Source organism: Melospiza melodia, chromosome 1, assembly GCF_035770615.1.
Source record: "Melospiza melodia melodia isolate bMelMel2 chromosome 1, bMelMel2.pri, whole genome shotgun sequence".
In the NCBI taxonomy this organism is placed as follows: domain Eukaryota; kingdom Metazoa; phylum Chordata; class Aves; order Passeriformes; family Passerellidae; genus Melospiza; species Melospiza melodia.
Window position 1 is genome coordinate 17,504,344 of NC_086194.1, and position 13,646 is coordinate 17,517,989.

Here is a 13,646-nt window from a genome sequence, read left to right on the forward strand (position 1 = left end):
AATTCTTTGCACATTCTTATTTTATGTAGCACATGGGCATTTTTAAAAGATTTGTTTAAATAACCCAAGAGGCAAGGAAAAAAAAATCTGGAGTAGTTTTCAGCTAGTTTACAGATTCATAAGCTATTCATATACAGCTTTGAAGGAAAAACATCCAGGTACCTCATTCATTTTTATGTTTTCAACCAAGGTGATTTCCTGCATCATAGGCCTACTCTGTAACCCTCAAAACAGGTCAAATACAACTTTCATACTTACAATGCCTGGTGGACAACTCTGGATTTTTCAAGGAGGTACTCTGAAATCTGAGCTCCTACTACAGTGCCCCCACAAGTGAATTTCATTTCCAAATATTTTCCAAATCTGCTTGAATTATCATTGATGATAGTGCCTGCATTCCCAAATGCTTCTACAAGGTTGTTCACCTGGAGAATCTTCTCCTGCAGAGTCCTGTTATTAGCCTGGATATGAAAAAGACATTGCTTCAAATTATCAGCAATTATTCAAATTAATGCATTTTTAGGGCCTCCTTTAATCTTCTCATTGGTATTGTGACGTGTGACATAATCAGGGCAGCTATTCCCATGGAAATTATAATTATATGGAGAAAAAAAGCATATATATACATATACATATAGATATATATGTACGTAGATATATGTGTGTATATATATATATATATATAAAATGAAATCTGTCAGAATATAGCAATCCTCAGAACTAAGGCTGTCTGGAAGAAATAACACACATTATGATAACAACACTATAAATTAATTTCTATGGTTTCTGTGGTTTTGTGGCTCTGAGATGGCCAATCTGCTTTTAGGATCCTTGTTAGTATCTGGTTACTGCTCCACTGCACCCTACCAATCCATTAGCTTGCTTTCATCTCACCTCAGGCATGCTAAAAATGGAATTTTATTTACACAGTTATGGTGGCCACTTCCCAGAATGACTATGTACTACTGATAGAAATCTGGTTGTGGAAAGATGAGAAGCAAGAAGAAGATTTTGTTTAGTACTGCTTGCTTGGATGACTTGAAGGCTCTCAATCAAACAGGGATCTGACTTAAGTCACAGCCCTCATTGCAGTGGGTACTGTTTGTTGAGGAAACCCCAGCATATTTCCAAGTGACCCTAGGAGGGAGGAAGGAGTAGATAGATGAGCATCATGTTCTAATGTTCTTTGGAAAATGTTCTTTGGGAGCAGTCTCACCCCACAACCAATGCTCTGTCCATGGGTTCAGCCCTTTAGACCCAGGACAGCAAAGCCTTAAAGCCTCACAGAGACACCCCCTCTGCCACTTACCTTGCCAAGGACAGTGAGCTGCTGCACCAGCAGATGGGCACTTTGTGTCTTGCCAGCTCCACTTTCTCCAGAAATAACAATACACTGCAGAGAAGAGAGCAAGACTGAGCTCATCACATATCTCTCAGCCTGGCAGAGGATGTAATTAAGACACCTCATCCATACCTGATCAGAGTTGTATGTCACCATGGACTGATAGCCTATGTCAGCAACAGCAAAAATGTGAGGAGGGTTGGCAGTCCGTTTGGCTCCAATGTACAGTTTGGAATGCTAAGTGTAAGAAAAAGAAAAGCATTATCACTGTCCTTTAAAAACTTTTTTTTAAAGTTTGGTTTTATTTTTAGATTAGTGTACAGCATGCTGAGGTTTCCAGCAGTGATGTTTTCTAAAAGAGCTGTTACTGCACTCACTATACCATGAATCTGTATGTACTTAGGACAATAAGAACTGCTAAAAAATGAAGTGCAATTTTCTATAATTTTAGTCCTGATTACTTTATGAAACTAAATTTATTAGGAGAAAATTTACTGTTGTCAGACATCATGGTTTCAACTTATTTAAATTTGTTTGTGCTTCCCTTCCTATTAGTATCTCTGCATGGTATTGATGTTAAAACTTGAGATCTTCTCTGCGGCTGTAGTATCTGATAATTAATAACCCCAAATTATTGCATGATCTGAATTTAATATCTTTCCCCTTTTGTATAATAGGGACCCAAATTCCCTTTTGTATAATAAGGAGACAGATTCACAGCAGTTAACATTTTACAGGATTGCTTTGTACATGATCTACACTGTAGACATAAAGACACTAGAAATTAATTATTTTAGAGTTTCTCATTTCTGTGCTGAAATTCAGCAAGTCTTAAGAATTTGTGTCAATGTGCACTTGAAAGAACATCTCTATTGGTAATTCTGTTTTTCAGAGTAAGCTAAAATAAATCTCAAGAATGGTCTTACTTTATAGTTAATGCAAATATTGATATTTTAGTGGAATTTGGTGCTAGTTTAAAATAATAAAATCTAAATTTTCACACCTGTGCAGAATAAATATCTAAGTTCCGAAATGGATTGACAGCGATGAGAATGTCCCCAACGTATGTGTAGATCTGGTCCTTGGCATAACCCTTCTGCAACTGCTCCGTTACTGTGTTCTGGTGGAGAGGGAACAGAAACCATCAATCACACGGGGGGAAAAAGAATGCAAGGAAAATGTATAAAATATTTATATAGTTTCAATGGGTGAGGATGGGGAGGGAAGGTATTTATAGTCAGGAGTACAATGGATCATGATCAAAAGTAAGTAATATTTTCAAACACACCGGCATTTCTAATTTTTTGTCTTACTTTGAAAAATACATACTTACAGATCTTCCAATGGCTGTAGAAAAAGGAGTTAAGTACTGCTTTCATTCAGTTCATCGGATGTTTCCATGAGACAGTCTTGTCTACATTTCTACTACTAAAGTTTCGTGTAACTTATCAAGCAAGAGTCTTTTGATTGAGTCCATAACTGCCATTACAGCTACTCTAACATTACTCTCAGTTATGATAGAACACAGATGTTCAACTGTTTTTTTCCCATTAATGTAAACAATGATGCATCTTTCCCTATTAACAAGCAGCCTCTGCTGTGATTGTTCTTTGCAGAGCCAGTTTCCCCTGAACCAAGAAAAGGGAAGGGCCCATTAGTGGCATTCAAATTTCCTGATGTAATTTCCCTCAGCTTCTTCTGCATACACAGCTGGGTGTATCAAGTGCCTGGTTAGGTTTCCAATCAAAACAGGCCACAGAGCTGAATGAAGAAATTCAACCAGCCTTGAGACTAATTTGGGGTACATGTGGAAATATTTAGGCTCCATACCCTCTGGAACAGACCAACTGGCAGCAGAGGACTACAGAAGGAATTGCCCTCCTTCCTCATCTATCCATTCACAGTGTTGTACACTGTGTCTTGTTTAATACACTTACAAGCTGAATTCTCAACAGCTGCAGAGGCTATATTTCTTTCATGAGAAAACATATGGAGAAAAATCTTGGTTTTTGATTGCCTTGATAAACTTTTTGGTTTTGAATGCTCTCTTTCCTTTTTGTCAAAACCATATTCACGTTACAGAATTATTTTAGAGGAACTTCTGCCCTTTCTGAAATTATTTATTGCACCAATAGAAAAAAGGTCTCTTGTCTTGATCTGATGATGGGAATGTCTAAACTGGAAGAAAAAATATGAGTGGAAGAAAGAATACAGTTCTGAGAAGCTGCCATTCATATGTGAAAGTGGTTTTAATTGGATTTGATTTAGTAACACCACATAGTCAAACAATGCATTAAACAGAGGCTTCCTGAGGACTTCCATGAGAATGCTCCATCTCTTAGGAGATGGGATATATTCCAGTTAGTCTGGGATTTTTTTGTGCAATAAAATCTCTTTAGCTTGGATTGTTTATATGTATCATGGTAAAAGAGAAAAAAACCCCCACAGCAGTCTTATTCTTCCTAATACTAAAAAAATGCTTAAACCTGAACTTTGTCCAGTAGATGAATTTTGGGTTAGTTCAATTACAATTAACTAAACATCAAGCTATAACAAAGCTCTTGGGCAGATGGAAGATGTTCTGTGAGCTGTCAGCATGATACAGTTTACCAGCTCAAGTGCCACAATGAATATTCTGGACTGACAAAGGTACAATATACCAGAGAAGTTTTACAGATAAGAGAATGTGAATTATAGTCTATGCACAGCCCAGCAGATGAAGAATGACAGTTTGTTTACAACCACTGATGGCCTCCAAGACCTGCAGATAATGTGCTGCAGCCTGATTCTTCTTTCTGGTTTTGAAGCTTAAAGCATAAACACAGCAGACCTCCTCCCTCCCTTATACCATGTTTCCCTGCACCCAGTGGACTAATTTTTGAGCTTTGACAAACCAGTGGGTTTTTTTTATCAGTAATTTGGTCAAAGGTCCATGAGGCGGCATTGACAGATGAGAGGCTCAGCTGACATAAATTGACCCCACCAAAATAAGTCAGTGAGAACCTAGTCTGGGAGAGTATGGTGAGCTAGTTTAAGGCAACTCTTGGTTCTCAAGCAACAGTGATGGAAGGTCTTGGACCTAGACCAATTTCACACACCATTGCAAACTGGATGCTTAGCTGTAGTAAAACCCAGTGATATAAATCCTGTTTAGTCAATGGTGTTACCATACTGTTCGGTCTATGGCTGTAACTCCAGAGATTGTTTTAGCTTTGAGTTGAAACCTTTCTGACACAGTAAATCTTGTCTAAAATATTTGGCATAAAGTGGTGAAATGTCATTGTACACTTACACAACTGAAATATGACAGTTGAATCTGAAAATCAACAGCACACCATTGCAATTTAATATGTGATTACTCCTCTTCAGGAAAACATGAAAAAAGAGGTTCTTACCTCATCCAGTACCTCCAAGGTTGCTAAATCATCTACCTCCTCTTGGTTTGAAACTAGCGACTTACTGTAGTTCCCTTTCTTTGTGTGAATACGTTCAAATCTAGAAAAGAAAGAGATACAATCTCCTGAAGTAAGGAAACACAGAGCAGATCTTGCACCTGCAACCATCTTGAAGGCCAAAACAGTCTTGCTTTCCATTGTTCTGAATTTAAACACACAAATGTTTGAAAAGGATAGAAGTCAACTTCTTGGTACAGCACATCAGTACCTGACAGTTCAAAAGCTGTGATTTGATTCCAGAACTGCTACCATGAAGAACTTTGTCACTCTATAGATCCCTGCTTAGATCACACCCTTACATCAGCTGTAAGACAGGACCTTGGCAATACAAGTTAAAAAAAAAAAAATATTTATAAAGCATGTAAGACTGAAACTCTGGGACCAACATGCAAGAAGATCCTGCTAATAGCATGTATAGGACAAAACCTGAGGCGTATGATGAAATAGTACAGCAAAGATGAAGCAGACAATGCAGTCAGGACAGAAACATTTTTAGCTTAGTAATGACAGTGCTCTAAAGTTTGGCTGAGATGACCTCACTATAGATCAAAGCGCCACAGAACCATTGGGGTAAGTAAAATACATCTTGATCAAATTTTCCTGGACTTGCTAGGAGAAAAAGTCATACATGAGAAGGAAACAAAATTTTAATTATCTTTCTTAGCAGGGTTAAACTTCAAGTTTAACTTTACATTTGTCTTAGATTTCTTTTCTCCTTCAATCAAGCCATAAATCCAACTTTATGCAGTCTTATTTTAATTAGCAAGAAAATTCTCAGAGACTTGGATCATTTTTTATCCAAGAGTAAAGGCATTGCTAAATAGAGCAAACGCAGCAGAGAATGCAAGGTTTACAATTCATATTAGTTATACTTGTTTTATGAGATGAGGGAAAATAAGGGAAAGAGAAACTGGATAAGTAACAGCAGAGTTCATAAACTAAATCAAGCTCAGATATGTAACAAGGCACAAGTACAGGAAAACTATTAAGTAAATCTGATCTCCTGATATGACCTCAATCCCTTTGATGCCACTGGTGGGAAGGCACCTCTCAAACACAAGGAACATTTACCTTGGTAAACGGAGACAGTCAGGAAACTGTTGTGTGAAGCACTCACTCTTTACCTTGATCCCAGACAAGACCAGGTAAATTCTTTATTTAATTTTGATATTTGGATATATGGCATAGATAAAAGCAGATAGGTGTTTTCTACACAGGCAAGAATTTTGATTTAGAGTGAGCAGATGACAGAAGAAAGAGTGTAGTCACACCAAGAGGGAAAGTTAGAGTGAGTGAACATCACACTGATGGGGAAAGCTGAACACCCACAGATTTACTGCATATTTAATGGGCTGTACCTGTTCCATCAGCATCATCTAGCTCATAAGTGCTGCTTCAGGTCATGCTGGCTGTGCACTGATGAGGGATGCAGGTGGAGAAACTCAAGCAGGCACCAACTTGGTGCAATAGTCCTGGTGTCAGCCAGGACTGAAAAGGGACTGGAAGAAATGGGCAAATTATGCCCTCCCAAACTCTGAGTGCACTCACAATGTGAATGATGGAAACCCAGACCAGAGTGCATTTCATCTATCACTTCTTTCAATTTCTCTTGTCTCTAACAATCATTCCCTGAGGATGACAGAATGGCCTGTCCTCATCCTGGCGCCAGTGTCTTTCTCCTTTACACAGGTGCCAGATACCACCAGAGTTTATTAATTGTCCACAATGCAAAGGCAGGAGCTTCACACCCACAGCTGACTAATTCTGCAGCTTTAATATCAAGACAGAAATATGTAAGACTTCCTTGCAAGAGCTACCATAGTTTCACAGTTACTGAGCCAAAATTGCAGCACAGTATCCAGTGAGGAGGCTAAGTGACCACAAAGCAAAATGAACCAAAGGATTGACAGGATCTACATTATTCTAGGTTTTACCTATTCTTCCCTTTCCTTTGGAATCCAGTTTTACCATGAGAGCTGCCCTGATAGTACTGTCTTTGCAACAACAGTATGAGACCACTTTTGGTAGCATGTACCCCAGGCAATATTGAAGAGGAGGTGGTACTATAAAGATTTAAATTAACTCCTCAGCCTTGCATGATCTTCTGCTGCTTGATTTGCATTTAGCAGCTAAAGGACATTACTGAATCCAAAGTCAGAGGTGCAGACAATATCCTACCCTCTCAATAGAAATCCATCCCCTCTATAATTCACACTCCTATTTATCCCTCTTTTTAAAAGTTTCATTTGAAAAAAGTTAAATTTGGACATCTGAAACAATTTCTCCTTTGTACCTGTATGAAGGTCATTTTGTGTCCAGAAGATGCATCTAATATCAGTGTGACTTTGAGAGAGAGCTACCAATATGCACACAAAGAAAAGATGTAGGAATTGCAGGACTATGCCAAGCTCTACTGTTCTGCTTTTTCTGTTGCTGAAGAAAGATCCAAAACAAAGCTTCTGTCAAGCTCTGCTTTCCATTTCTGGTGGAACTGTTACACACTGAACACATTTTTTTAAAATATGTTAGATCCTTAAATATAACTGCATATCAGTGAGAGAGTGGTATTTCCCAGGATTAGTTCCAATTACCATTTTTCATTTAATGTAAGAAACTAACAATTGCCGTGAAGGAAGGAAGGAGAATACTCCAGTCATGGACATTTTTATTTTTCTATTTTTTTTTTCTTTTAAGGAAACAGATCTCTGTGTATGCCAGGGAAGTTTAATTACATAAAATCGATTCTCCTGTAATCCTCCTCAGCTGACATTATGAGAACACTAGCACTTGTTGGGCTAGATTATATTCTCCATTCTCCAGAGTACATAAGAGTGGCAGATTTGCAGAACACAATATTTTTCCACTTTGCTGTCAAAGGGCACAGACCCCTCAAGGGCAGTTATACTGCTTCACTCCAACCACTTAAAAAAACCCCACATCAGTGCTGTTGACATCAGTGCTGAAGTTTCATTAAGATCATGCACATAGACACTGTGAACTGAAATAACCATGTATCTCTGTTCTGCTCAAAAATATATTGGAGGCATTGGATTTTACAAGCATGCCTGACAAGCAATTGAGGCAGCTAAAGGCCAGAACCTTCAATGCAGTAAGGACAAGAAAATGAGTCAAGGCAGCATTGTTTCTGTGCATTTTCTTTCACATCAATGCTCCCCTCCCCCCACTTATCTTTCAAGATTCAGTTAAATCAAAATGAGGCAACCGCAGCTTTTTTCTTCAAATTGTCAGAATGTATTTAAAAGATTTCTGATAGTTCCAAAAATACCATGAAAAGGAAAGTGTGACTCATGATGCCCTGCTGAACTCTCTGCCTAAACTGGTTGGAGAATCATCTACAGACTAAGAAGTGACAGTAAAAGGGCTGGCCTTAGTCTGAGTGTACAGAAGAAACTAAAAATAATGAGGTTTTTGTAAGGTGGAGGTGGAAACAGCTGTACACCTCCCAGCAGTTACAAACAGCAGTAAAATGACAAAGATGAAATACAGAGAAACCTCTACAGGTCTGTCATTGCTGGTGATTCTACTTCTCTGGAGGTTGAGCAAAGCAGTATTAATTCAAACTTAAAATCCAATTTTTTCCTTCACAGATATCTTGTGAAATCTGCCTAAATAAAACTACAGCCTGCTATCTATGAAAAATCTGTACCTGACTTTAGAAAGTGTAACACTTCAGTGATAAGCCTCCAGCTGCATTTGCACAATGCTTTGCAGACAAACCTGTGTTCCCTTCTGTATTTAAACGATTGACAGCACTGAGACTACAGGCTGCAGTCTCAGGGAGCTGTGCAGCTTATGCAGTTTCTGAGAGCACATTGTTGCCCTGCAGAGCTATGGGGCTTTTGATTCAGAGGTGGCCTGTGCCCAGCTCTGCACAATCTGTTTGACAAAATTTGTGCTGTTTTTCCATGACCTGTAAACAAAGCAGATTATTCCTTCACAACAGCCTCAAGAAATATCTGTGTCCCTGACAAATTTCAGGGGGAAGTGTGTGTTCTTAACTGAGCAAATAGGAGATCTCTAAAAGGATTCTTTGGGATTAGTTCCTCATGAGTCAGGCTCAGGCCCTGTGCTCAGAGCCATATCCGGATGATAAAGGGGAAGCTCTATGGGCATGAAATGCCTGCTGAAGTGTCCCACCTTCAGGAGAAATGAGGTGCTGAGAAAGTGGACTGGCACAACAGTAAAGTACCACTTGCAGAGCATTTCTCCTGAGGAGTTCTGAATGCAGGGGGAACATCTACCTCCTTTCTTCAGAAGGTAAACTATTCTTCATTCAGGCATTGCTGTTGTACATTGTGTTATATAGAAGAACATTATTCTGATATAGAGATGTGTTTTAGCTATGGGACTGGAGATCTGCTTATTCTAAGGCCTTTGTTCCCAGAACTCTCTACTGCTTCTACAGCCTGAGAGAAGTTTGCAGCACAGCAAACTATGGAGTGTCCTCAATGTAGAAGCACAGACCTCTTGGCATAGCAAAGCCCACACTGAGTTCCAGGAGAAGAAGAACTGGCCTGAAGGGATCAAAGATTGAATCCAAATTCTAAAACCCCCCATTTCAGCCACTACTCCCATCCAGATGTCATCTGGAGACCTTGGCCAAGACAGGACTGGACTCTGTGTGTCCTATTTGTACTGCTCCTCATATTTGTCAAGCCAGCATGGGGATCTCCCATCCTCTCCTACAGCCTGCCCTGCAGAGCTGTCAGCTGTCAGCTGCTGTCAGCTGCTTTCCACTGGCAGGATGAGTCACAGAGACTGGGACAGAGTGAACACCCAGAAAATGGGCAACACAAGTCTGTGCAATCAGGAAAAGTCACAAAAGGAAACTTTATGGTACTCCCTGCTTTTAATAGGGGTCAATAAATTGACAATCACCTTTGTTGTACATGAACTTCTATGAAATTATCTCCCTGGCCTTTCCAAATAGTTAAATAGAGCAACTGTTTAGGACTCTGTTACTGATTTCATTACCAACCCTATATGGCAAATACAGGAGGACAAACTCCTAAGAAAATAATTCAGCTCACCCAAAACTTTGCATCATTTTGCAGTAGAATAGGTCTCTTTCCCATAATTACTCAGAGGGTATATAAAGATAACTCTTAATCTGGGGACCAGAGTCATTTGCTGAAATCTAGGTGCACTGAATACCCCTCATATGTACAGCTCATTTCTGGAATGACTCACAATTCCCAGGAAATACACAATGTACTAATCATTGCATATTTCTGCAGAGATTATTGTAAAAGCAGTCAAGAAGAAGACAGCCGAACAATTTGAGATAAAAGTCTTACAAGCCTGACTGTCAGGTGTAGATGCGACAGTTCTGAAGGTTGTTTCAAAGACAGCTATTTCTGTTGCAGAGTAAAATTCTTTACAATGCAGGGATTTTTTCCCTCTTTTGGCCTAGCAAGAAGTGTATTTTTAGAACTGTTTTGGGGGTATATGCTGCAGTACTCATTTTTAATAACTATTTTCATCACTAATTATAAATGTTAACAGCTATACTGCTATACTGAAAGCCTTTATCAAGCTCAGGGACCCTGTCCTGAAAGTGAATCTCCTCACAAAAAAACTACCAAAGTTAATTGCACTTAGTATGCAACTCTGCCTGCTTCACCTCTTCTCTAACATGAATTTAGCCCATATAGCATATCTCACATAGCATTTTTGATATATAGTTCATATATTATTCCCAGCAGCAGATTTTAAAGATCCTATAGTCAGGATGTTATGGGAAAATGCTAATGTATCAAGGGATATTTTCTCCTGCTATTCCCATTGTTACTGCAGTTCTGAGCTAGGTAAGGTTAAGTTGCAAATAGATATTTTTAGCATAAAAATATGATTATTCTAGAAAAAAATGTACTGCATTTGCTCAAAGTAAAAAAGTGCAATTTTCAATGAAGCTTACTGCTAGTATTCATGCTTTTTTGAGTCTTGAGTAGCACAAGATATTCTAGTGCTAGAACACTGCTCAAAGGCTACTGAAAAAACAGTATTTACCTTCTATCACTTCAATGAAACCTGGAGCTAGGCTATGGCACATTGCTACCTAAAGTTTTATCAGTGTTAATTGAGATTTCTGTGGTTACTCAGGTGGATGCTGGGCTCTCTTCCTCTTGTTGTTTCTCTTGTTTCCATCTCTTCAGAGGATGCAGTACAATGCAGGACCTAAACCTTGGTTCCTCTTCACTAGAATAACAACACTGGGAAGGTTATGAGGGCCCTCATCACTCAGTCTTACCATTGTTCCTGAGGTATTTTCAGCCTTAGAAAATACCTCAGGAACAATGGTGCCAATGGCAGAGACTTCAGGGTGGCTCCACTCTGTGCCTAGAGATTTCCCATCCTTCCTGAGCACACACAGCGCACAAGGATAGGATCTGAGGGCAAGGCCCTCTGCAAAAAACCCATGAGAATGTGGTATAATGTAATGAGCTTTTCTTTTTGAGCTGTATCAACTGCACATTCAGCAAACAGCAAGGTAAGAGCACAAGCACATCAACAGACTACTGCTGCAGAAAGCAGTCAGAACCAAATTGCACCTCAGCCCAATGGGCTAAGAAGGTGACTTGATTTTGAGTGAAAAAAGAAATAGTGCACACAATAAAACCTAGTGGCTGGACTTCAGCTATGAATTTTCTTTTCCTTTGAAATACAAAACTGCAATTAATGAATTAAATTTGATGAGGAGAGTAAACACACACAAAGAAAATAACTGGATTCCTAATTTTCAGCTTTAACTCAACATTACCAAGTTTATTGACTTTATATTCCAATGCCCATTTATACAACACAATATAGGTAGCAGGATTTCTTCCCTCAGTAGAAGGAAAATATCTTTAACCCCTTAAACTACCTGCCTCCCACTGTCATTCCCATTGTCAAGAAGGAGGAGAGTTATGCCTTCAAATTAGAGACTGAGAGAGTGTAAGCTCGAGATCAGGAAGAAGTTTTACAAGGAAAGTTGCCAGCTGAAAGTTCAGAAATTTCACAGTAGGACCCTAACACATTACTGTAAAAACAGTGCCAGAATAGCATAAACAAGAAAAGAGCAGCTCTTCCAGGGGACTTGTCATTATAATGTTTATGTCTTGATTTCAAGTCAGATTTACATGGTATTTCTGTACAGACATTGCTTTTAACACCATTTGCTTTATGCAGATTAAAGGTCAGAAGATACATAGAATTAGTATCTCTAAAGACTTTTAAAAAAGCATGACTACTGAATTTAAAAACCTTTGCATAATCTCTTATCATTCACAGCAGAAAAAACACGAATGCTGTTCCGTAGTCAGTCTAACAGCGTATTTCACAAAATTGCACAGTCACAAAATAGGTTAGAAATACTACTTGTTAGTACTTTAAACTGCTAAACTGAAATATGGGCTATGCTCAGTTTAACCCTGCCATTTAAATTACACTCTGAATTAAACAAGTACATTTTTTGCACAGATTCAGATAAGAAATGATGTAATTTATTTTATTTTATTATTATTTTGAAAGAGAAAATACTGTTTTCCTTTGGGAAATTTGACATAAAAATTACACTTGATCAACTATAGGTTGATCAAGTGTATAGGTTGTATAGGTAACTTCATCACATGGTAATACATTCCCTTAAATTCTAGTTCTCATGAAGAGCCATCAGCTTATAAAACACAGTGTAAACAGGACAGAGAAAATACCAGTAGATCATCCTGTTCTTGTGCTACTTGACTGCTCTGTATACATGCAAATTGGGCCACTTTCTTTACGTTTGTATTGTACAGAAAACAAAAACAGTTCATGTAGTTTGCTTTATGCAGTATTTACATGGAAAAATAAAGGATTAAAAAAAATAAAATAAAAATAAGTTCTCTAAAATGGGTAAAAAAAGTCACAATACCTAATTGACTGGAAGCTTGATTGTTTTCAAAATTATTTAGGCTTTAAAAGGACTAATATCACAAGTGTTAACAAGATTTTAATTAATATAACCTAGTGGTTTGGGCTTATTTTACCTCATAAAATTTCCCCGTGTTTTTAAAAAAAATGCTATTTAAAGCCTGGATTATGTTGCTGGTTTAGTGCTCAGCACTGACATCCTATAAGCTTATTTGAGTTCAAGAATCTTTCTGGATTAAACAAATGTCAAGTCTGCAATATATAGAGAATATAAATCCAGTCTGAAGCTTAAATGAAAGCTAAATGCATAGTTTTATACTGCAATGTCAGAAAAGGGAAAGCACTATTCCTCCCATATCCAGTTAAAGTTGAAAGAACTTCAATATCATAATTATTTCAAAATATATTCTTACTATTATTTTCAAAGCATAGAGTAAATAGAAAATTCTCCAGAACTAGAACTGAAGACTGCTGTATATATTGTTACTCTAAATGTGTCAAAGGAAATGTGGCAGATTTTAACAAGCTTTTTCCACATAAATGATAATGCCAAAATGCATTTTAAATTTCATGTTCCATTAAAAAAAAAGTAAAAGCATGGTGCTTTTCCTTGAAGCAGGAGCAGTCACACCAGTAGTACTTCAATACTATTCTACAACATTTCACATCTGATATATATATATGTGTACTGTATGGAGTTTTTTCAATTGTAAAACTGAGCCAAGACATTTTTAAGTATTTTCAATAAAAGCCAACAGTTGTTAAGTGATTTGTTCAGAATTGATATCACTTAAATCCTAGTGGAAGAAAGAAAGTTTCCATTCAAGAAGGCATAAGATTTGAAGCTTGCAAAACACAGTCTGCTGGGACCATCACTTATTTCAGTCAGAAACATCCAATTCCTGCAGGAACCTGACCAGCTGATTTTAGCATAC

At 38.0% G+C, this 13,646-nt stretch overlaps 1 protein-coding gene across 1 annotated transcript in view; it reads right to left on the reverse strand.

Moving 5' to 3' along the window:
- Nucleotides 1-13,646, reverse strand: part of MYO3A (myosin IIIA) — a 106,734-nt gene that overhangs the window by 51,041 nt on the left and 42,047 nt on the right. The window contains exons 9-13 of the mRNA XM_063149657.1: nucleotides 4,738-4,837; nucleotides 2,346-2,462; nucleotides 1,475-1,579; nucleotides 1,310-1,393; nucleotides 259-461 (exon numbers count right to left, since the gene is read on the reverse strand). Coding sequence (XP_063005727.1) covers nucleotides 259-461; nucleotides 1,310-1,393; nucleotides 1,475-1,579; nucleotides 2,346-2,462; nucleotides 4,738-4,837 — 609 coding nt within the window. The remainder of the gene's footprint in view (nucleotides 1-258; nucleotides 462-1,309; nucleotides 1,394-1,474; nucleotides 1,580-2,345; nucleotides 2,463-4,737; nucleotides 4,838-13,646) is intronic.